This window comes from Cucumis sativus, chromosome 3, assembly GCF_000004075.3.
Source record: "Cucumis sativus cultivar 9930 chromosome 3, Cucumber_9930_V3, whole genome shotgun sequence".
NCBI lineage: Eukaryota > Viridiplantae > Streptophyta > Magnoliopsida > Cucurbitales > Cucurbitaceae > Cucumis > Cucumis sativus.
The window spans coordinates 30,017,352-30,041,982 of record NC_026657.2 but is presented as its reverse complement, the minus strand read 5'-3'; the positions used below and the strand labels follow the sequence as shown (position 1 = coordinate 30,041,982).

The 24,631-nt window shown below is 31.6% G+C and overlaps 2 protein-coding genes and 1 long non-coding RNA gene across 3 annotated transcripts; 2 read left to right on the top strand and 1 right to left on the bottom strand.

Moving 5' to 3' along the window:
• Positions 1 to 788: 788 nt before the first annotated feature.
• LOC116402591 lies at positions 789 to 10,307 on the bottom strand. Its single transcript, XR_004215039.1, has 3 exons — positions 9,931 to 10,307; positions 2,775 to 2,834; positions 789 to 1,485 (listed from the first exon to the last, which is right to left on the bottom strand). It is a non-coding gene; the product is annotated as an uncharacterized LOC116402591 (long non-coding RNA).
• On the top strand, positions 3,122 to 9,655 carry LOC101215102 (ABC transporter B family member 1-like). The gene is made up of 9 exons (XM_011653663.2): positions 3,122 to 4,001; positions 4,097 to 4,151; positions 4,228 to 4,403; positions 4,522 to 4,722; positions 4,813 to 5,072; positions 5,151 to 5,467; positions 5,617 to 5,840; positions 6,993 to 7,366; positions 7,446 to 9,655. Exons 1-9 carry the CDS (start codon positions 3,537 to 3,539, stop codon positions 9,445 to 9,447), a joined length of 4,074 nt encoding a protein of 1,357 aa, XP_011651965.2. The 5' UTR covers positions 3,122 to 3,536; the 3' UTR covers positions 9,448 to 9,655.
• Positions 10,308 to 18,270: 7,963 nt separating the features above from the next.
• Positions 18,271 to 20,449, top strand: LOC101220110 (heavy metal-associated isoprenylated plant protein 5). Its single transcript, XM_004137787.3, has 5 exons — positions 18,271 to 18,429; positions 18,541 to 18,748; positions 18,845 to 19,068; positions 19,291 to 19,369; positions 19,457 to 20,449. Exons 1-5 carry the CDS (start codon positions 18,421 to 18,423, stop codon positions 20,119 to 20,121), a joined length of 1,185 nt encoding a protein of 394 aa, XP_004137835.2. The 5' UTR covers positions 18,271 to 18,420; the 3' UTR covers positions 20,122 to 20,449.
• Positions 20,450 to 24,631: the final 4,182 nt, after the last annotated feature.

Below are 24,631 nucleotides of genomic sequence, written 5' to 3'. Positions count from 1 at the left end.
ACAAAATTTTACCATAATGAGTTATTACCCAACCATTAAATAGAGTTTAAAAAGATGAATGCAATTCAAACTGTACTAAACTATTTTTGTCTGTTCAATCAAACTGACTCACAAATCAATATCAATATCAATCCATTTTATGTTCCTACTTTTCTTAAAAAAAAAAAAAATACTTGAGGCTAAATAATAAAAAAATCATTTGGATTACCATTGTTTAGATCTTGTTTGATTTTTTAAAATTAAACTTATAAACACTCATTTCACATCAACATTTATAGTTTTGTTATTTACTTTCACCAATACTTTTAAAAATACTAAGTTAGATTTTGAAAACTAAAAAACTATATAATTTTAAAATTTTGTGTTTTGTTCGTTGAATTTAACCAAGAATTTAACTCATGTATCGAACAAAAGTGCAAATAATTTTGACTTAAGTTTCTTTTAAAAAACAAATAGATGGGACCTCAAGGTTTTTTTTTTTTTTTTTTTTTTGCCAATTTTGTAAATAATATTTACCAAAATCATAGTTTGAGATGTTTGTACAAAATAAAGGATGGTATTTACAACTAAAACAAATGAAGGGTATGTCTTTACACTTTGGTCAAATACATTGGAACCTTTGGGATAAGAGAATGTTATTATAACAATAAGTTATAGACGTATGTATTTGAATTGCAAATTATTTTAGTTAGAGAAAATAGTAAACACTATAACAAAAATATTAAAAGATAATGAAAGTAAAATAATAAAAACTCTAGTAAGTAATAAATACTTTAGCAAATATGAGATTTTGAAATAATGTTTGCATCAGTTAATTAGATACTTTTAAATAATATTTACAGTGGTAAGATATGGTTATTATAATTCAGGATAATTCCCAACACAAATGACAAAAACGACCCATATTGGATAGAAACCTTTCCTTCCACTTCATTGATTTTTTTCCACTTCCATTCACATGTACCGATCATAAATTTGAAAATGTTGTATTGTAAATTTCAAAGCCTCAGATGGGATATGAAAAAAGAAATGCAAGCTGGTCTGTAACTACACACTTTGACAACTTACAAAAAATGCACATTAAAGTTCTCCATCCAAGATACCAACTCTAGCTCCCACCTCCTAATTTTTGTACTAGCATCAATTAATTAATAAAACATAATGTTTATTTACTCTTAAATAAATGCAAAATAAAAGTGTGTGTAATGTGTATAGACCCAGCACCCAAAACTTAATGACAATTCAAGACTTTCTTTTTATTTTTTCCAGTTTTGTATGTGTTTCAGTTTTCATTAATGAGAGCTTCTTCTTTCCTAAGACATTACTTCAATAATGAGACATCAAAGAAAGGCATAGAGAGTAAGAAAAGAACCTTTTTTTTTCTTTGTAGTTGTTGTTGTTCTGACAAAAGAAATAGAGTCAATGTGTATACGCTATCAGGTTTTCAAACTATTTGTTTGGTTTCTCTGCGGTCAACCTTCAAACCTGCAAAAATATAAATATTCAAATAATGCAATGGTTGTGCTTTTTATTCTTATTATTTTACCATATTTTATGGAGGACTTTCCATTAATTTAATCAGACTTTTGTATATAGAGTAAACTACTAATAATATTAAAGAATTCATTCAATTTATTGACTGTGTGTGCCAAAGTTCCCCTTATTTGAAGGAGACAAACAGTGTTGGGTAAGGTAAGGTAATGTAAGGTCACAATTTTTTTTCAACATTTCATACCTTCTCTTCACATTTTCTTTTATCCAAAACAATCCTAAATTTTAAATTTTCACACAGTGTCCTGGTTTCATTCCATTTTTTTTTAATATACTGTGATTTTCTAGAAAAATGATGGTTTAAATTAGTTCATGAAGTTAACGTTGTTTGTGTTTATTCATTCAACTTTTTAAATTACAAATTATAGTTTTACTAGACAAATTGTAATTTTATAATTTTATAGCTAATAGAGCAATTAAAAGTTTGAAGATAACTTTTAAAATATAGAGACTATTAGGTAGAATTTTTTTTTAAAAAAATTAATATAAAATATATACTATATTTTAAAATAAAATAATCTTAAAAGTTGAAAACTAAAATGAGATTTAACTAAAATTAAAAGGTTATATAGCTAATTGATTGACATGTAATCATTGTTCATATGTTTTTTTAAAGAAAAAACAGGTCCATATTCTTCAAATACAAAATGAAATTTTTTAAAAAATGTTTTCATTGTTGATTTTTTAAAATATTTTTTAGGATTTTAATTTTTAAATACTCTATTAAATGTCTGAATTGAATTACATAATTCAAAACTTAGACACCAGCTTACATGTGATTCTAAACACTTTTTTTTTCTTGAAACTAGTGATCCTAAACTCACAAAGATACTTGAGTGAAATAAATGAAGAAAAATAAAATATTAAACAGCTATTAAATTACAAATAATTTATTTTAAAAATTGCAATACCAACAAGGATAACAGTAGATTTTAGAGATAAAAATAAAATATGTAACCATTCAAAAATATATTTAATTTCAGTTGCAAAACAGAGTAGTGCACAAGAAACCAGAAGCTAAAAACCTTTCTTTTCATTGCATACTTTTAAAAAAGTTATTTTTCTTTAACTGACTGGATTGTTATACCTTTAATCCATTTATAACCGTTAAAATCACATTTTCCATTCTATTTAAATTTCATCATCACCCCAAAAAAGGGTTCTTTCCCTCCCCTTTTCTAACTTCCATAATAGTTTTGCCAAGTTTTGAAATAGAAGTTTACCTCTCTTTTGTGGGCTGTTCATATGGACTTTTCCAAGTTTCACTGACGATATGATTAAGCCTGGAAACAAATGATAAATCTAATATCGAGATCATCCAGAACATTATATAGTAAAATACAAAATAAAAACAATTATAAGGTTTTCTTTTGACGATGACTGGAGCAATTATTTTTCTTATTGGGATTAAAGAGGAAAGAGATATTTTAATTGTTTTTAGTTCTGAGTTGAAGGAAAGAAAGAAGGGTATTTTCCCCCCTACTTTGAATATGTTCTAGTAAAAAAAAAATCTTTTTTTTATAAAAAAAACCATCTCAGTTTTTGAAACAGTGTGACTTGTCGGATGGAAAATCCTTCTCTTTTTCTCACTCCGGGACTCTCTCTAACATATGTCACTTTCTATGTTTTTTTACAGAAGAAGCAAAGTTGGGAACAATTGGAAAAGCAATCTGACTGTAAAAAAAGAAGCAGCCCAGTATTTGTCCGTCTTTCACACTTGCATTCAAATAAGAATAAGATGATGAAGAAGAAAGAGAACATCCCAACACAACTGATGAGAGAGTAAAAAGAGAGAAAAAAAAATTCTCACAAGACTGTAGCAGTAGCCAAAGCAGTGTGTGGATTGAAAAAAGTTAGCGGCAAAAATATGAGCTCTGAGCTCAAACCAAGGCGGGTACAGTGAGCAAAAATAAAGAAAAAAAATAAAAGAAAACTATAAGGTAAAGAAAGGGGGGAAATTGTTCACAAAGCGAGGAATTTCGCCAATGTCACAATATTCAGAAGAGATAAAGACGACTGAGCAGTGGAAATGGTCCGAAATGCAAGGCCTTGAGCTCCTCTCTTCTCATCCTCTTCCTCCTTCTGACCCATCTATCACCAACAACCCTACAGCGGAAAACACTGACCCTGAAGACCTCAGACCCACACAAGAGCCTCAAGACGGAGTTGGCAGAGCTAAAAACAGAGAAATGGAGTCTACCACTGTTTCCAAGAAGGAAAACGGCGGTGGCACTAGTGGGGAGAAGCCTGAGGCTGTTACCGCCATTGGATTTGGGGAGCTTTTCAGATTCGCTGATGGGTTGGATTACGTTTTGATGGCAATTGGGTCCGTCGGAGCTCTTGTCCACGGTTGTTCTTTGCCTCTGTTTCTTCGTTTCTTTGCTGATCTTGTTAACTCTTTTGGGTCTTACGCCAATGATGTGGATAAAATGATGCAGGAGGTTTTGAAGGTAAAGTAGAAACTATAACTCATGAACACAATCGTAGTGCTTATGTTGATTGATCATAATCTCTAATTAAAAAACTGAAACCTTTCTATTTTCAGTACGCATTCTACTTTCTCGTGGTTGGAGCTGCGATATGGGCTTCATCTTGGGCAGGTACTTAGAGTTCCGTTAGGCTTCTTCTGGGTTTATCTTTACATTCATATGTCAATTTAACTGAAAACGGTTGCAGAGATTTCGTGTTGGATGTGGACCGGCGAGCGGCAGTCCACAAAGATGAGGATCAAGTACCTAGAAGCGGCACTGGACCAGGACATTCAGTATTTTGATACAGAGGTGCGAACATCTGACGTCGTTTTCGCCATCAACACTGATGCAGTGATGGTCCAAGACGCCATTAGTGAGAAGGTGCGAAGCAAAAAAAAAAAAAAAAAACAAGAAGAAACAACCTCTATTTTCAGTAATCTCTCTATTTCGAAATCCCCTTGTACACGCCTAATGGAGTAACTGTGTATGGATTTTGCAGCTGGGCAACTTCATCCACTATATGGCAACTTTCGTGTCCGGGTTCGTTGTGGGTTTCACTGCTGTGTGGCAATTGGCGTTGGTGACTCTTGCGGTGGTTCCTTTGATTGCCGTAATCGGCGGCATCTACACCACCACAATAGCCAAGCTCTCTGCCAAGACCCAGGACGCTCTTTCAGAAGCCGGGAATATCGTCGAACAGGTAAGAGGAATTCCTTCCAAAACTTGATCTTCTAAAGATTTTGGCACCTTCTCTCATCTGGGTACTGTCAATTCTTGACGTAACATGCAGACAATAGTTCAAATTCGAGTTGTTTTTGCATTCGTGGGCGAATCAAGAGCATTACAGAGATACTCCGCCGCATTGAAGATTTCTCAGAAGATAGGTTACAAGAGTGGATTCTCCAAGGGTATCGGATTGGGCGCTACTTACTTCGTCGTTTTCTGCTGTTACGCCCTTCTGCTCTGGTACGGAGGTTATCTTGTCAGACACCACGCCACCAATGGTGGACTGGCCATAGCCACTATGTTTGCAGTGATGATTGGTGGACTGTAAGTAGCCACTATCATCTCCGAATTTCACCTTCAAGCCTCCAATTTTTTGGCTGATGGATCGCTTTTGCTTGACAGGGCACTGGGGCAATCTGCTCCCAGCATGAGTTCATTCGCTAAGGCTAAAGTTGCAGCTGCCAAAATCTACCGTATAATTGACCATAAGCCCACTCTAAACCGCAACAATGAATCTGGTTTGGAATTAGAATCTGTTTCAGGACTGGTTGAGCTGAAGAATGTTGATTTCACATACCCATCCAGGCCAGATGTAAGAATCCTCAATAATTTCTCCCTAGCTGTCCCTGCTGGAAAAACTATAGCTCTGGTCGGAAGCAGCGGCTCCGGAAAGAGCACGGTTGTTGCCCTAATTGAAAGATTCTATGACCCCATTTCAGGTATAACTCCCCTGATCTGTGTCAACTTTTTAAGTAATTAATACATTGCTTTTGGTTTTGGTTTTCACTTTTCAGTCTTATTCTTGAAATTTAAGTTTTTGGATTTGGTTTAGTTTACAAGAGAAGTTCTTTCTTGACTGAATGTGCAGGTGAAGTTCTACTAGACGGACGTGACATAAAAACTTTGAAGCTTAGATGGTTAAGACAGCAGATAGGATTGGTGAGCCAAGAACCTGCTCTTTTTGCTACCACCATCAAAGAGAATATTCTCTTAGGCAGACCTGAAGCAGATCAACTTGAGGTAGAGGAAGCAGCTCGAGTCGCCAATGCTCATTCATTCATTATCAAACTTCCTGAAGGCTATGACACTCAGGTTAGATATCATCTTAAAACGAATGTGTTAAAATATGATACTCTTAAGCATCTTCCAACGGCTTGAAAGTTGAAAGGTAAAGCAAAATATCAACATTAAAATATGGTTGTTTATAGTGTTAGGTGGTTATCCTCTAATATTAGTTTTTGAAGGCCTAAAGCAACGTCTTAATGTTTGGAGCAAAAGAAACCTGTTCTAATTTTTCTGACGGGTAAAAGCTTTTCTTTTACATTGATCTAACAAAAATACGTATGTGATGATTTACATATGCTCTTTCTTATACCTTATAATGAACCATTTGCTTCCCCGATTTTGAATATGAAAATGGAATATTTTATTGCCTTTAACAAGGTTAAACCGACTTTTCCCCCTCTCTTTTATGTGCAACTGAGAAGAAATGTTTTGGTACTACAGACAATGGAAACAGGATAACATGCCTTGGTCAACAATGCATGTGCAGAAATAAATAGGTTTTTAGCTTGTCTGCTGTAACAAATCAAAACCAAATAAACTAAAGAGAGGGACATATCAAGCATATGGTTATGGAGATTGAATAGAAAATCGTCAATGCTGACATCTATGTTCAAAGAATATAAAATTATTTACATATTTATATATTGTGTTTCAACTATTAATTTTCAACATTATAAGAAAAAAGATGCTATTGACATTTGCATGCTAAAGTAGAAAAAATGATGACACGAAGATGATAGGTTTTGAAGATAATATAGAAAGAGCAGGAATCAACGGGGTTAATTATTTCTCGAGCCAAAAAACTTGACTTGTGTATTTTAATAAAATTCTCAAAGAAGACAGAACTATTTAAATCAAATTTGGAACTTCGAGATAACAAAGAGAACATCATCAATTTTAAACTTATTGATTATTTGTTATCCGAGGCTTCCACAAGTTCTTGACATGATTCTATATCTCTTTGCTTCACATTATAAAAAATAGCTCAAAAATTACTAATTGCTCACCTTTTGATAGAATGACTGCAATGATTATGAATCCCGAGTAGAAAGAAAGACCACTTTGTTCTTGCTCGTCTTAGATAATAGGACTTCGAAATCCTAATCTAGTTTTGATATGATAATGAATCATTATGAATATGAATTGTGAGGTTTTAAGTAAAACGTAAACTTTTTGTAGGTAGGTGAAAGAGGACTGCAGCTTTCTGGAGGGCAGAAGCAGAGGATCGCAATAGCAAGGGCAATGCTTAAAAACCCTGCAATCCTACTCTTAGATGAAGCTACTAGTGCATTGGACTCTGAGTCAGAAAAGCTTGTACAAGAAGCTCTTGATCGTTTTATGATAGGGCGGACCACTCTTGTCATTGCCCATCGACTCTCTACCATTCGGAAGGCTGACCTTGTGGCTGTACTCCAACAAGGAAGTGTTTCTGAAATGGGAACGCATGATGAGCTATTTGCTAAAGGAGAAAATGGTGTATATGCCAAGCTTATCCGGATGCAGGAGATGGCACATGAAACTGCTCTCAATAATGCCAGAAAAAGTAGTGCAAGGTAGCTAAAAAAATGTATTCTTTTTCATTTTTAATTTTCTTTCACTAACTTAACTGACTAACATGAACTATGATTTCAGGCCTTCAAGTGCCAGGAACTCAGTGAGCTCCCCAATCATTGCACGGAATTCTTCCTATGGTCGATCACCATATTCACGTCGATTATCTGACTTCTCCACATCTGATTTTAGTCTTTCTCTCGATGCTTCACTTCCCAATTACAGGCTTGAAAAACTGGCCTTTAAGGAGCAAGCCAGTTCCTTTTGGCGTCTCGTGAAAATGAATTCACCCGAATGGCTTTGTGCACTACTTGGTTCTATAGGCTCTGTTGTTTGTGGGTTTTTAAGCGCCTTCTTTGCATACGTTCTAAGTGCTGTTCTCAGTGTCTATTACAACCCAGACCATGCTTTCATGAGCAGAGAAATTATTAAGTACTGCTACTTGTTAATCGGACTTTCGTCGGCTGCTCTTCTCTTCAATACAATACAGCATTTCTTCTGGGATATTGTAGGAGAGAACCTCACCAAACGTGTAAGAGAGAAGATGCTGACAGCAATACTGAAAAATGAAATGGCATGGTTTGATCAGGAAGAAAATGAGAGTGCAAAGATTGCTGCAAGGCTGGCCTTGGATGCTAACAACGTCAGATCAGCCATTGGAGACAGGATTTCAGTGATTGTACAGAACACATCACTCATGCTAGTTGCTTGCACCGCTGGGTTTGTTTTGCAGTGGCGCCTGTCTCTTGTCCTTGTAGCTGTCTTCCCCGTGGTTGTTGCTGCCACTGTTCTACAGAAAATGTTCATGACTGGTTTCTCAGGAGACCTTGAGGCCAACCATGCCAAGGCCACACAGCTAGCAGGGGAGGCAATAGCCAATGTAAGGACAGTTGCGGCATTCAACTCGGAAGAGAAGATTGTCAGACTTTTTTCAACCAACCTCGAAATCCCACTACGTCGCTGCTTTTGGAAGGGACAAATTGCTGGTAGTGGGTTTGGTGTTGCTCAGTTTTCTCTTTATGCTTCCTATGCTCTTGGTCTTTGGTATGCCTCATGGCTTGTGAAGCATGGGCTCTCTGATTTTTCAAAGGCAATTCGTGTTTTCATGGTCCTTATGGTTTCTGCAAATGGTGCAGCCGAAACACTCACTCTAGCTCCTGACTTTATCAAGGGTGGTCGAGCCATGCGTTCCGTATTTGCACTTCTTGACCGTAAAACTGAAATTGAACCTGATGATCCAAACGTCACCCAAGTCCCAGATAAACTTCGTGGAGAAGTTGAATTAAAACATGTTGACTTTTCCTACCCAACTCGTCCTGACATCCTTGTCTTTAGAGACCTTAATTTGCGTGTACGAGCAGGTAAGACTCTTGCTCTTGTTGGCCCTAGCGGGTGTGGCAAGAGCTCTGTTATTTCACTAGTCCAAAGATTCTATGAGCCGACATCGGGACGAGTTATGATTGATGGAAAGGATATTCGTAAGTTCAATCTCAAGTCCCTAAGAAAGCATATTGCAATGGTCCCTCAAGAGCCATGCTTGTTTGCTGCTTCCATATATGATAATATAGCTTATGGCCATGAATCAGCCACCGAAGCCGAGATTATTGAAGCTGCTACTTTGGCAAATGCCCATAAGTTCATATCTGGGTTGCCAGAAGGATATAAAACTTTTGTTGGGGAGAGAGGAGTTCAACTATCAGGTGGACAGAAACAAAGAATTGCAATTGCCCGTGCATTGATCAGGAAGGCAGAGCTTATGCTATTAGACGAGGCTACAAGTGCACTCGATGCTGAGTCAGAGCGATCAGTTCAGGAGGCGCTCGACCGAGCTTGTTCAGGAAAAACAACAATCGTAGTTGCCCATCGACTATCAACTATCAGGAATGCTCATGTCATTGCAGTAATTGATGATGGCAAAGTTTCAGAACAGGGATCACACTCCCATTTGTTGAAAAATTACCCTGATGGGTGTTACGCTAAGATGATTCAGTTACAAAGATTCACACACAGCCAAGTCATTGGTATGACATCTGGTTCAACTTCCTCAGCAAGAACTATAGAGGATGAGAAGAGAGATAGCTAGGAAATTGAACTTTAGTAGTTGAAAAAGAAAGAAAGAAAAAACACAAAATCCCTTATACCCTTATTAATTCTTTTGGGTTTTGTCTGGTATTTTGTATCCAGTAAGTATATTAAGTGTATTATCTTAAATTTTGCCCCACTTACTAGAAAACCATTATTTGAGAATCTAGTGCATGTAAACGCAAGAATAAGATCTTTTGAGACAACGAGAACCAAACATTGTAACAAACACATCATGTGCATTAAAAAAGATGAAAACAATATCAACCTAAAACATCATTTGTCGCATATTCATTAAAAAAAAAAAAAAAAAAAAAAGTGGAATTCACGTGGGAAACAGAATAATTGAAAAAATGGGATAATGGGAGTGGAACATTTTGCATGCAATGCAAGACAAAAAAAATACCGGAAGGAAGGAATAGAGTAACGAGGGGAGTGAAAGAACATAAACAGCGAAAATTGGAATATGATGACGAAGCCTCACCTTCCGTCTTGTTCTGAATCATCTTTTGGGCGAAGGCAAGCGCGCATGTTGAAAAAGACGATGAAGTTCTTCACAGTTGAAAAGGGAAGTTCCAGTTTTAGTGGGCCAAAACCTAAAACTAGTAAAGTCTCAAATCACTGACATGAGTGTTCACCCATTGGTTTTTGCATGCCGCTGCCACCCCCATGCTCTCTTACCTTTCTTACATTAGATCCATCCTAGATGCATCTAAGTTTTTTCCCTACCATCTTTGTCATGTTTGAAACTTTTTGTGCAAAGGGGATTTTTTAGAAATGATAATCGAATTAAACTTCTACTTCAATTGGTATGTATATATCAATTACTCTTGTGTTGGACTTACTTTTACATTTTCCTGTGATTCCACTTATACTCTTTCGTTCTAACAATTTTTATTCGAAAAAGATAAACACCAAGATAAAAAGATTACATGGAATACTACTTGTAGTTCAAATCCTCTAATTCTAAATTATACTAAAAAAGATCTTTCAAACCTAGAAATTAAATTAAAACAAGACTTAAATCGATGATAAAGTTGAATGACTAATTGTTTAGGCTCTCTTTCTTAACTATTTTACTTTTTTGATTTTGTTCTTTAGTTTCAAAATATGACTTGCTTTTTAAAACTACTATCGGAGTTTGGTATCTTGAGAGAAAAACAACTGCTCTGGGCTTGGGCCCGGGTAATCTTTTGTATCCAAGCCCATGGGGCTTTGGTTTTGCTCTGAAGCCCACATGTCTAGTTGGGAAGAATATAGAGATAACATGAATGAGCCCAATTGAAAATACAGCTAAATGTATATGTGATATGCTCTATTATTAACTAACCTTTATTAACGTCACAATCTGAATCTTAATTTTATTATATACGTAAACTTTCTATATTGCTATATTTTCTAATACATGAGTTTGGTATATTTTTAAATTTTGAAAATGAAGTTTATAAACATTTCTGTTACCTTCCAAATTTATTACTTAATTTTTTTTTAAAAAAAAACCAAATAAATACCCAAGAATGCACAATTTAACCACTAAAGTTAAAGTTATAATGAGTAAAGAAAGGAGGAGAGGATGGTGAGAAGACGGGCAACACCCGGCACTGAAGGCGGCTTTGATAACGTAACCAAACGTGGCATTGAAACAATGGCGAACATCAAAAATCACGTTGAAAATTATCATCCATTTTAATGTTATTTATAAAATCTCTATGCTCTATCTAAGATCTTTTTTTTAAAAAAAATGTATAGACATCGGGCACTTTATTCCACTCTCTCTATTTGACCAAAACCATTACAATAAATGAAGCCATCAATATCAATTTCAATTCAAACATTTATTTCTCCCTAAATATCTTTCTTCTGCCCTTCCCTTCAATTAATGTTTAGTTTAGGCTTCCGTTCCCATCTTCTAATTAATCTTACAAATTAAGAAATTAAATTATCTCTTCACATTTTGTACCCATAATAGCAATAGCCCATTCCATCAACATAGAGTTTGAGGCTTTCGGGTTGGTTCTTTAATAAGGTTTTGTAGGAATAAAATGTCTTTTCATCAACTTTATATCTTCAATGGGGATATGGTTTTTGTTGGAATTTCTTTTCTTTTTTCTTCTTTTTCTTGAGTTAGTCTTTATGATTTAACCATTCTAATTACAAGTGACTTCATTTCTTCAAATAGTTGTTAAGATTTAAATTTCTAATCTAGCTTGAGTGATTAAGTTTGGAAATGTGTTTTTATTATTACCTATTAAATATCAATACATACTTTTGATTGTATTTTTTTCATGACAGTGACTAAAATCATTAGAACGATCAAAATTATTACCAAATTGAAAATGTAATCTCAAAACCAATTTATATTTTAATTAAATGAAACATGCAAACTAATTTCACCTATACAATTTAAACTTTGTTAATTTTATCTAAACTCGGATGTAATAAAACATTACACATATTTATGGATTTATCCCCACATTTTATTCAAACTAATTTATATTTTCTTATATGAGTAAAAAATAAAATCAAACATAAATCATAATTATAAACACCTATCCTAAACAGTGGACTATTTGTCTATTCCATTTTTTTTCTAGTCTTTTTCAATGGTTTGAATTCAAATAAAATTTTGAATTACTTGAAGAATATTTGAACGATGGAAATCATTAAAATTATGGGGTTATTTATTTATATTGGTTTCAAATCATGGATACAAGGAATAAAGTAAGGAGGAGAAGGAATCATTTGATTAATTGAAAAGTAAATTGTTGGGTGAATAGAAGAAGTCCATAATAATGGTGTTGTTGTTTTAACCTATTTGAGAACTAGTTTGTTGAGATTTGACTTTAATTGATTATAAAATGTTAACCAATAAATATGATACTAATAAACATTTTATCTTTAAGTAAAAACGATATAATTCATTACATAATCAAAATGAGCGATAATATTCTTCTAATATTAGAGATTGAATTTTGTTATTTGTTGTATTATAAAAAAAATAAGTAGGTAAAGTTTAACAGGGAGGTAAGAAAATGTAAATTTTCTATAATATTTGATTATTCTATGTGGTGTTTGTTAATGGGTAATTTTTACCTTTCCTTCCTCTAATAATTACTTTTTTGAACTTTGGCCACTCGTCAACTTTATATTCATAGCCTCCTCCTACCTCTATACACTTTTAGATTATTCTTTTTTTCTCTATCACTCATTTTAGTTGATTTAAATTTATCCCAAAACAATGAAATGATATTTCATTTTTAGGAATAGGAAGGAACGTACCAATTCATGATGAAGCTTTTACCTTAAAGTTAAAAAAGGTCAAGTTTGTAATTTTACTTAAGATTTTCCTTGTTTTAAGTTCAACACGAAAACATTTCACGTTAAAGCGAAAATCAATTAATTTTATATATAACAAAATTGTTCAAAATATTTAGAAAATATAACTATGGACTAATGATAGATGGTGATATAGATAACCAATTGATCTTGTGTTTTTTTTTTTCAATTTGTTATTTTATAGCTAGATTTTTTAAAACAACAAATTAAATTGTTACTAAACAAAACCTAAATAATTAACGAAACCGAATCTAGAAAATGATTCTCTTTAAACCTCTTTTTCACTTTTCAACTTATACCATGTGTCAAGTACAAAATTTACATGTGCAAACCATAGAAACAATTTGTGATTGAATAAAATAAAATTATATGGGACCAAAGAGAAAAATGAGAAACACGAGCTTGGTTGAGAAAATTGAAGCAATCATTAAGTTTAGGACTCAGAAAATGAATACCATGAAAATGGATCAATTTTATAGATTGAAATACATAAATTCAGGGATATTTAGATATAGCAAAATAATTAAAGGATGGTATAATCTTTTTTTTTTTTTTTTTAAATTTCAATTGCACGATAATTTAGGAAATACATTTGGTTATATAAAAATATCAAAATGTCTATTTTTATTACAAATCAATTTAAAAGTTAGTAAAATATTTTAATAGATTTTGCAATCTATTTTAAGAAATAGTTAAATTTTGTTTCTCTAATCACTTTTAACCATTTCTAAATAAGCATCAAATGTACCCTAAAGTAGATTTGGTTAATTAACTATGGTTTTTTTTAAAAATTAGTACGATTTTAAAAGGTTTTCTTTATATATTAATGTACATTTGAAAATCATTAAAATGAAATAAAAGTTTTTAAAGCTAAACATGGTATTTCTTGGTCAATAATACATTCTTTAAGTCAGTTTTTACCTATTTTTTAAAACCATCTTTGTATTAAATATTTCAAATACATGACAGAGAAATTAATTGTAACATACATTGAAATTATTGCTTTCTTACCTTAACTTCATATATTAATGTCAAAATGAGATTGATTGGATGGTAGATGCATTCCATCCTTAAACATTGATGTTCAATCTCTTATTCCACGATACTACGAATATATAACTCAATAATTAAGGTAAAACCATAAAACCATAAAACTAATTTTCTCTTTAGGTGGAATTTTGGAAGTTCTATGCCTCCACAATTCTAGATGTGTATTCAAATAATTTGGTGTGTTTTTACTTGAGTAAAATGAGGGTGATGTGAACAAGTTGTTTTATACTTTATGGTAAATTAAATGAGAGGTCCTACCATTATGTTTGGAGTCATGATTATATATAATAGGTTTGGGTAAATCTAACCTACTGGATTACATCAAACATATAATATTTATCCTTGATCACAATTCAATAATCTCTAACCACACATTATTATGAATTAACTAGAGGCAAAAAATAAATTATTCCAAACAGAATAAATTTAAACCTCAATTTAGCTCTTAAAACATTTTAGTATCTCTTTAAATTATGTAAAATAATATGTAATGGAGAATTGTTATGGATAGTGAAAAATATATAAAATTATTTACAATATATAGCAAAAAAAAAAAATGTTTTTGAGTAGATAGAGTTTAATAGATTTTATTATAATTTAGAATTTATTCAATATTAGTTAATTTGCTTTCACTAAATCTTACCCTTAGGATTTTAAAGATTTTTTAATAATTTTCATTTTTTTATCAATATTTCTACCATAAATTATGTTTAACATTTTTCTTTGCAATAAAAATATAATTATTGTTTGATAATCTTATAAAATAATCAACTTTTTGACCATCTAAATTTAAGATTTATTTTTAAAAATATAAATTGAACAAGTTTATGAATAAAGTGACCAAGATGTCATTTTAGCCATTAATACATTGTTATTGACCACAAGATCAAACTTTCAACAATTTTTTTTTTTTAAATGTCTTTTAGAAAAAGTAAATAAATAAAATGATTAATATCTTCTATTTTAAAGGCCATTCATTTTTCTAAAAAAGAAAATCAACGATATTATTACTTAATTATATTACGAAAGTATGGTTGTGGTGTGAGGGAAAATAACAAAAAGAAAACAAAATGATCCAATCGAGGAATGGGTTTATTTCTTATTTTTCCTCCAATAATTAGGCCGGTCCCCCCCACCCGAACCGAAAAACAGGACAAAACTAAAAAAACCTAAATAATGGGTGTCAAGCTCACCATGGTAGTGGGCGAAGTTCCGTCACAGCTCATTAGGATGTTGACACGCTATCCTCAAAATACGAACCACCGGTCCACAATCTTCGTCTCTTAGAAAACGCTATCTTAAATTCATACTTTTGTTGTATTGTCCGATCAATAAGGCCATCGGCAAGAAGTCAAATACATTTCATTTTCCATGGCCCCTCCCTCCGCCGCCGTACTTTCCTTATATGGCGGCGGCGGCGCTTTGCTGCCGTCGTAACCCAAGAAATCTATACCGTTCAAAAAGTGTGTTTGAACTTTATCACTTCACCTTATTTATTACAATCAATGTTGGTTTAAATCTTACTTTTCTTTGTCAACATATTAGAATAATTCAATTGACCAAGCTTCCCTCTTTTCTCTTTTTTCTTTTTTATAAAGAAAAAAACAATCAATTTAAACAAGTTAATAATTGTATTCATCTAAACCCTCAACTTGAGTTGTTGTTTTACTTAAATTAATAAATAATGTATGAAAGTTGAGTGATTAAATTGATAAATTTATGAAAGTTTAAGATTTAAATTGATATGACTGTTAGTTAAGATTTAATTTTGATGCACTACCAACCAAATGTTAAGAGTATAAGTTGATATAAATGAGAATTTCTTATGGATATAGTAAAGTGTTTTAAACTATTTATAAAAGATAGCAAAAATCTTAACACGAATATTTTGTAAATTGTTTCAATTTTTTTTGTTAAATAATAACTTTCAAAAAGATATGATGCGAATATATTTAGTTATATAGATAAAATGTTAGAAAAACACTGATTTTGTTTGGAGAAAAATAAAGTGAGTAGCTAATCAAAACAAGGTTAAGCATAAAGTAATTTTACCATTTGCCTTGTAGAATTATAATGATCCAAAATACAAAAGTAACATTTTAATTATTAGTTTCTTTTGGCAAAGTGATGGTTGTTGTGACTTTAATTGCAACTGTCTATATCAAACTACTAAAGTGGTTTTCAAATTTGTACATCTAAATTTACTTGATTTGCTTATTAAATTTTTGTAAGAAATGCAAAATCCAAACCAAAATTATAAGAATTCATTTTTAAGTATCAAATAAATATATATGGAGGTTTGATCTAAAAATTCAATTGACGTGTTGTAATGATCGTAAAGATCTTCTCTACATAAAAACATATAAATCTAACAAAATTATTATCAAATCTAGAGATTATTTTAAACCCTAGGGCTGAGTAAGTAAAGCACCCAGAGTAAGAATTTAAGCAAGGAAAAAGAAAAAGACAGTGGGAAAGTTCATAAAACATGAAACCAGTTCGCCTAATAAAGCTAAAGAGAAAACTAGAAATAGAGAGAGACCAAATATGAGACGTTTCTCCTTCATATATTAACAAAGTTTATCATCACTTCAACTTCATTGGTAAAATTTTGAATCAAATATTATAACTGATCAACAATATATTTAATCAACTCTGTCACATAGTTTAACAGGATTATTAGAGATTGAAATACATATTTATTCACCTACAGAAACTAATTATTAACGTATATGGTTGAAAAATAGTATGGTTTGTCTTCTAGGAAGACTCCAGAAACTTCATTGTTTAGAATATTATTATTTGTCTCTTTTATGGATTTTGTTTAATTCTACACCGTAAATGTGTTAAAATTAGTTTCTTGTTTTCTTGTTTTATCATTTTATTAACATATTTTTGGTAAATTTTGTAAACAAGTTCACACAAATTATTGTTGTTATTTAATATAATTTGATAAAAAAATAAAATAACAACTAGGAGTTACTACGTTTAATATGTATTATGATAGACTAAAGTTCACGAAATTATAAAACAAAATGACCATACTGATTGTATTTTAAGTACACTGTTTTTAAAAAATCAATATTATCGTTTTGCCCTTTTTTCAGCAATATTTTTTTCATTTTCTTAATCAATATAAGAATGATATATATCCTAATTAATATTATCAATCTATACAATTCTACTATACTTGATCGTTAGAATTATGGTTAGGAATATATATATATATATAACAACCATGAGAGAAAAAGAGAAGACATTTATCTAACGATTGATTGAAGTGTGTGTATATATATGGCTAAATAAATAAATTTGTCATTTGTAATAACACAAGCACTCATTATCCTAAAATTTGTATTATTACTAAGCTTGGACAAAAATTTCAAAACCATCAAGTATATTCTTTATAAGATTAATTGAAAGTTAACCTCTAAAATTTTGTGACTTGACAAAGAATGGAAAATTAGATAAAACAGTCCATACATCATCTAACCTTTTATTTTACTTGTAGGATTAAAATTTAAACAAGATCCACAACATGGAAATCAAGTAAGTTAAAATGGAGAGGAAATAAAACAATACATAAGACTTCAAAACGACTTGTTCAAATACTAATTTTAACTTGTTAATTCACATAAATGTTTAAGCTTGTGAGTAATGATATGTACATAAGAATATGCACATTGTCTAAAATGTATCAATAATTGCTAATAGTACCTGAGGGAAAATAGATTTGATTCTTTAAAACGTGAGTAAAATGAAAAGGAGATGGGAAAGAAAAATAGAAAGGTAAAAGTTGAGATGAAATGAAAAAATAATTTAATTTATTGTAAAAGAAAAAGATAAAACCTTTATTTCTGTTTTGGATTTTCCTAACATTTAGGTCTATAGCTTCACAAAAATCTGTTTTAGTATACCTACATTTAAGATATTCAAAAATACAATAATTGAAAGAACTAAAAGAAATACAACCACCAAAAAAAATTCGAAAATTGAATTAAAAAAATGCTTTTAGAGTGCAATTGATTGTTTATACGTCAAATCCACGTAAATTTGGTTTAAAATAATTAAAAAACATCTGTATATATATATATATATATATATATATATATATATATTAGTTTGTATTTTTAAACTTTAAATTTTATATAATTTAAACTATAAACTTTTGAATTTTGTATCAATTTTAACTAATAACTTAGAATTATATAAATTTAAACTATAAAATTCTACTGACATAATTTATGTTTTAAATTTATATATTTGTCCATTAAATAACTGAGAGAATTGCGAGAAGGGGTATTATTGACATTTTACGAGGCCACGTCATATCCACTTAAAATCAGGTGATTGGATACAGGCACAGCCGATATGATTGAAAAAAAAGCCTCCCAGTCTAATCGGACGGCAATGTTCAAAGCCCTTTCCATCCATCCTCACCATCCATTAGACCCATCATCATCATCATCATCATCATCATCATCATCATCCATCCATAACCATTGAAATTCATTTCTATATATTCTAAATCCCCACTTCATTTCTTCTCCCAATTTTTGATTAGAAGAAAGAAATAACTTCAAAAGAAATGGGAGAGGTGGGTTTCTCTCTCCCCTTCTCTCCTCAATTTTTCATTTTAAAATTTTCTAATTACAAATTACAGATTTTGATTCCTTTTTAACAATTTTACATTTGATGGATTCTGCAGGCAAAAGTGGAAGAATCAGCCGCTAAAAATGAGGCCGAGAAGAAGCCGGCGGCACCTGTACCAGCTCCGGCTCCGGCGGCTGTACCGGTAGTCAAGGATGGCGGAGCTAAGAAAGAGGAGGGCGGAGCAGTCACAGCCATATATAAAATCGACATGCATTGCGAAGGGTGTGCGAAAAAGATTAAACGAGCTGTACGACATGTAAAAGGTAAATCTAAATTTCGTAATCAATAACTTTTCTTATTGTTATTATTCGTATATTCCAATGTTTTTATTTAATTTTTATAATCGTAATTTGTTACAGATGTTGAGAGTGTGAAGGCGGATTGTGGAGCGAATAAGTTAACTGTGATTGGTAGAATGGATGTTGTTGCTGTAAAACAGAAATTGGAGCTTAAGACCAAGAAGAAAGTGGAACTTATTTCCCCTCAACCCAAAAAAGATGCTCCCGCCGCCGCAGCCGCAGCTCCTGCCGCTGCTGAGAAGAAGCCTGAAGAGAAGAAAGCTCCTGAAGAAAAACCTAAAGAGGTAATTACTGATTTCTTTACAGGATTGAAAAAAAATGACGCAATCCAAACTATCCACATCACACCCACGTTCTAGTTTCTTATTTCTTAAATCATCTTTCAAATTATTTTTCACAATATAGAAAGAATTGCACACAGAAGGAGTTTCAAATTTAAACCAATTGATAATACATTTAAATGATTTGTTGATTTACTCTGTTTTTTTTTTATTCATTTGAAGCAGAGCACTGTCGTTTTGAAGATCCGGCTACATTGTGAAGGTTGCATCCAAAAAATCCGCAGAATCATTTTGAAAATCAACGGTAAGAACCCTAATTTCATGTATTAACCCCATAAATCAAAATCCCGAATCAAATCGAGTTGAAATATAACTCCCGTTTCCTCTGCAGGAGTTCAGTCGGTGGATTTGGACGGAGTCAAAGATTTGGTTACCGTTAAAGGAACAATGGATGTGAAGCAACTTGAGCCGTATCTCAAAGACAAACTCAAAAGAAAGGTCGAAATTGTCCCACCCAAAAAGGAAGAAGCTGCCGGAGAAAAGACAAAGGAAGAATCCCCTGCTCCCGCTGCCGCGGCTGGTGGCGGCGAAAAGAAGAAGGAAGAAGCCGGTGGCGGTGGGGAGAAAAAGGAAAAGGAAGGCGGTGGGGGAGAAAAGAAAGAAGGCGGTGGAGGAGAACAGAAGGAAAAAGAAGGCGGTGGGGAAAAAAAGGAGGGTGAATCAAAACCCGCACCAGCAGCAGCACCAGCAGCCGCGGGCGAGGGCGGTGGAGTAAAACCGGCGGATGTAGTGAACAAGTTTGAATATTACGGCGGATATCCATTCCAACAACTATACTACGAAGCACCGATGCAGTACCAAAGCTACTCAATGGAAGCTAACCCGAGTTACTATAACCCCAACTATGGTTACAATAACCATGGTTACGATAACCATGGTTACGTAGACCATAGATACGACGTCGTTCCAATGGACCCTCATTTTCCCCACCACATGCGAAACGATCAGCCGCAGATGTTCAGCGATGAGAATCCCAACGCTTGTTCCGTCATGTAACATTCCCGATCAACGGCTGAGATTTCATCTCATTTGAAAAATCCATAATCTGTAAATAGAGACATATGTATGTGTATGTAAAATTAAAATGAGCTCTCACTCTAAAGATAAAAACTATTGAAAAGAAATGAAGAGAAAATGGATTTTTTGGGGGGTCTGGTCTGATCCGGTTCGGTTTTTGTTTGTGTTGTTGGTTGGAGTGGAGTTGGTTGGTGGGTGGTTGCGCTCATCTTTGTTGTTTCGTTTCAACCTCAGGAATTTTTGGTTGTAATTTATGGAATTAATAAAATATTAACAAATAATCAAATAGATGATAATTTTGTTTTAATTTTTGATTTGATGGCCTATGGTTAATGATTAAAGGTGTTGTGTCAAAATGATGACACTCTTGAAACTCTTTTCATTTCCATCATTCCTTATGAAAGCTTTAATTTTCCTCTTTTCCCTAAAGTTCGTATGAATTTTTAATTAAAGTAATTAGCATTGAAGGGATGGTATATTCATTGTATAAATACTATAATATAGGGCTCTTATTTTAATGATCTTGGTATTCAAATATAATACAGAATTGGTGAAAGTGAAATGAGTGAATGCAAACAAAGGAAACAAAATGATGTGGAGAATCCGAAGGCTGTTTTGGGAAATGTGAAAGTAGCTTAGGGATGGTTGACTTGTTTAACCCTTTGTTAATTAAAGATTTAGACTAACTGTCTCCCTAATATATATTAATTAGTTAATAGATTTGCAAGTGTGTGTAGGCTTTTCTACCTATAGGCACTTCCCAAAATTTCTTATATTTTATTTCTTAAAATTGTGGGCTCTTAATTTCATATTTAAATGATATTAATACAGAAAATCTCATTTAAATCTTCTTTCCTTACTACAAAAATGTTCAATTTGACAGAATGGTACATCTCACAAACATCAAAAGTTAAAAGTTTATTACAAACATGATAAATAAAGCAAAGCATTCACAACAAAATAATTATAAAAATACTAAAAAAAACCAAAATAGAAAAAAAAATTGAAAAAAATTAGATGTGGGTAGATGTTTTCAATAATTTTGTTATTTACAAAACAAAAAATCTTATATTTTATCTCTAGTAAGTTTATGGATATAATATTGAAAATATAGGGATTTATAAAGATACGTTGAAAGTTTAAAAATGAAATAGATACAAATTCAATATGATTATAAAAATATGTGGGACGATTAACTTAGTTTTTCTTATTTGAAAAGCCATGGGAAGGTGAAGGTCATCTTGAACTTCGCCTACAAACAATACCTAACTTTTTTTATCCTTACAAAGAGTTCCAAAATTTCATCCAACCTCCCTAGCTGATTTAAAATGATTAATTAAATATTTACATACAGTTAAAATTTTATGTAAAATATTTTGAAGATTATCCAAAATAGCCATTTAACATATCTTAAAGATACATTAAATAAATCCAACATACTCAACTTGAAAATAATTTTCTCACGCCATGATTGAATTTGTCAAAGCTACTTCGTATGAAAGAGGTGACATACTCACTCCATCATACCACATATGCTAAAAAACACGGAATGAAACAAAGCTTTTCAAATGCACGAGTTTATCAGGATAACGCTATTAAAATTTAATCTCTCCCATTTTCTATTTTAACAATATTAAGTTGCTGGACATTTTTCTAATATCTTTTGTCTATTTAATCTCTTTGCCATTTACGAAACCACAAAATAGTAAAAAGCTCCAACATGTTAAATTTTGTAGTATGGAGTTTCATCTCAAAACCAATTGACAATGAGAGGAGTAGCCCATCTACTTTATATGGAGTATGAGTCCCCTTTATTTTTCTAATATGGAACTCTCAACTTTTTCAACACAACACGTGAAAAAAAAAAGTACAAATCATATCTCAACTCATTCAATACCAAACTTAAAATCTTCAATGTCATTGGTTGATTAGAGTTTCCAACTCAAACACCATGTTAGCAAATCAAACAAACATCTTTAGATAGACATAACATATACAAAGCTAAGAAAGTCACATGTGTTTATAACTACACACGTTATCACACAATTCCTTTTTTAGACTTACAATTTCAAATCTAAGTCTACAACTTTTGAATTTAACGATCTGCGTGGTTGTTTGTTAAGAAAATTTAAATGAGTTTTTATATATATATATATATGAAGAATATGGAATAAGGAGGAGATGATATTAAGAGTGAAGGTGACCCCAACCTTTGATGCATGCATGAAGGCATATAGAGAAAAACAATATAATATATAGAATAATATTATTGGATATGTTACGTAATTTCCACTGCCTTACATTTTTCAAAATTGATCAGTATCACCTTATCTTCTTTCTATTTTCTTTTTGTCTCACCTTCTCCCATATCTACAAAGTTTACACTATTTTCTCTTAATTTAAATTGTTATCTGTTTTTGAAAATAGGTAAATAATAATAATAATAATAATTTGGCATAGAGAGTTGGAGTTGGAAAGGTGACGTGGGAGCATGAAATATGCGTTTTAAATTCTCCATTTTCGAAGGCGACAATCGAACAAACCTGCCTTCACAAGTAAAGCTATTTCCATTCCTCTTTCGTCATCTAGACATTGACATTTTTCCTTTTCCTTTCCTTTCCTTTCCTTTCCATCTTCAATTATTTTCTTTTTAAATATATACTACAAATTCATTAATAAAGATATTCACACATATTCTATATCTCTCTCTTTCTCTTTCTTATCTACAAATTAGCTAATTTACCAAATTAAATTTAAAGTTTACAAAACTAGTTTGTTGTAGTTAATATGAGGAAGTGTTTGGCTCAAGAAGTAAAAAGAAAGTAGAAATGTGTTGGCTCACAACTAAAAACCATCCAACTTATATTTCATCAACTTTTTATTACACCATAAGTCATCAACTTTGTAACTCCTCTTGAATACACTTTTTAATATAAACTATTTAAATGCATCTCTTGGGTATATTATTTTTAATTTGATATTTCATGTCAAATTTAAAGACTAAGAAGATGGAAATTTTAGCGAACAAATACTCTGATCAATAATTTTATTTGTTATTATTATCATTATTTTTTTGTCTCTTGCTATATCTTATCATAAAGAGTTGAACTTTTGAGATACAATATTTATATGTTTTTTTTTTTCAGATTCGTTAAATTATAACTCAATAGGAATTTGTCACGGGCACAACATTTATCAAGAACTATAAATTGTGTATATATATATATATTAATTAGATGAAAATGGAATATTCTCTTCTATAACAAATATTGACAATGGAAGAAAAACAAATGACAATAGTCCAACCATATAAAAGGATGCCTTTCTCTTTCGTTTGATTGTTGATGATAACGGAAAAAATATAATATAATGTTTTGGGCTATATGATTTTGGCGGCTAGCAATTTAAGAACCCTTCGTATTATTATTATTTTGAGCACTAAAGAGATATTAAAAATTGGATAGGCATAAAGTTTATCTTACGACTGATCAATTTTAACCCTTTAGGATAGGCATAAAGTTTCTTGTTAGTCATAATAATAAAAGAAAATCAACTAGCAAATCAGTATGAATTTTGCTGATTGGTTTTTCTTTTTTAATTTTAACCTTGTCCAAAAGCCACTCGTACTCCACTCTCTCTTATCATCCTCTCATTGGATTCATTTTTGTTTTTTTTTTTTTTAAATATATAGAAGTCTACTTTGCCTTTTCTTATCCTAAAACAATCATAGAACTACTTTTAATTACATGGGTAACAAAAAAAAGGTGATAGTTTATTTTACATAGATTTAGATGTGCTACAATGCAACAGTACAATTCCATTTTGATCAACTTTTCTATCATCTTTATTTTAGTCTAACTTTTAGGATTTACTTCATTCTTTAACTTTTTTTAAAAGAATTTACTTTTAATTTTGGTTTCATTTTGTTACTTCCTTCCTACTTAAAAAAAAAAAATGATTTGGATATGTATATCCACATTACATGGACAAAACTTATATTGAAGTTTAGAATTAAATGAACAAATATAGTTCATTAATTAAATAACAATAATAAAAGTGGTTTATTTAATAATTTGCCTAAAAAAAATAATTTTGAAAACATAAATATTAGATTTTATTTTTTATTAGTTACCTCTAATAATATGGTGAACTATTTTGTTTGTGTGAGATACAGAGATAGGAGAATAGGACCTCCAACGTTTTAAGACAGAACACATGCAATACTACTAAATTATCAAATTCACGATGACGATACTTCACATTCACAATAAGTTAAATCAATGCAAAAGTAAACTTTTTAATGATTGACAAGTATTTTTCATAGCAAACAGATGTTAATGCAAAAGAGATAGGCATTTCTTTATTCTTGATGTGAATACACTAAACTTTATATGTCCAAAAACCACTCATTTTTTAACTCTAAACCTCCATCAATGCAATCTTATTTGTTTTATATAAAAGCCTACCTCACTTTTGCTTCACCTAAAAT

Excerpts from the sequence above, each read along its gene's own strand:
- LOC101215102 (XM_011653663.2), top strand. The coding sequence starts at position 3,537 with ATGTCACAATATTCAGAAGAGATAAAGACGACTGAGCAGTGGAAATGG. Across the intron at positions 4,723-4,812 it reads CCGGGAATATCGTCGAACAG|ACAATAGTTCAAATTCGAGT; the intron begins GTAAGAGGAATT and ends CGTAACATGCAG. Across the intron at positions 5,073-5,150 it reads GCAGTGATGATTGGTGGACT|GGCACTGGGGCAATCTGCTC; the intron begins GTAAGTAGCCAC and ends TTTGCTTGACAG.
- LOC101220110 (XM_004137787.3), top strand. Across the intron at positions 18,749-18,844 it reads AGCTGTACGACATGTAAAAG|ATGTTGAGAGTGTGAAGGCG; the intron begins GTAAATCTAAAT and ends AATTTGTTACAG. Across the intron at positions 19,370-19,456 it reads AATCATTTTGAAAATCAACG|GAGTTCAGTCGGTGGATTTG; the intron begins GTAAGAACCCTA and ends TTTCCTCTGCAG.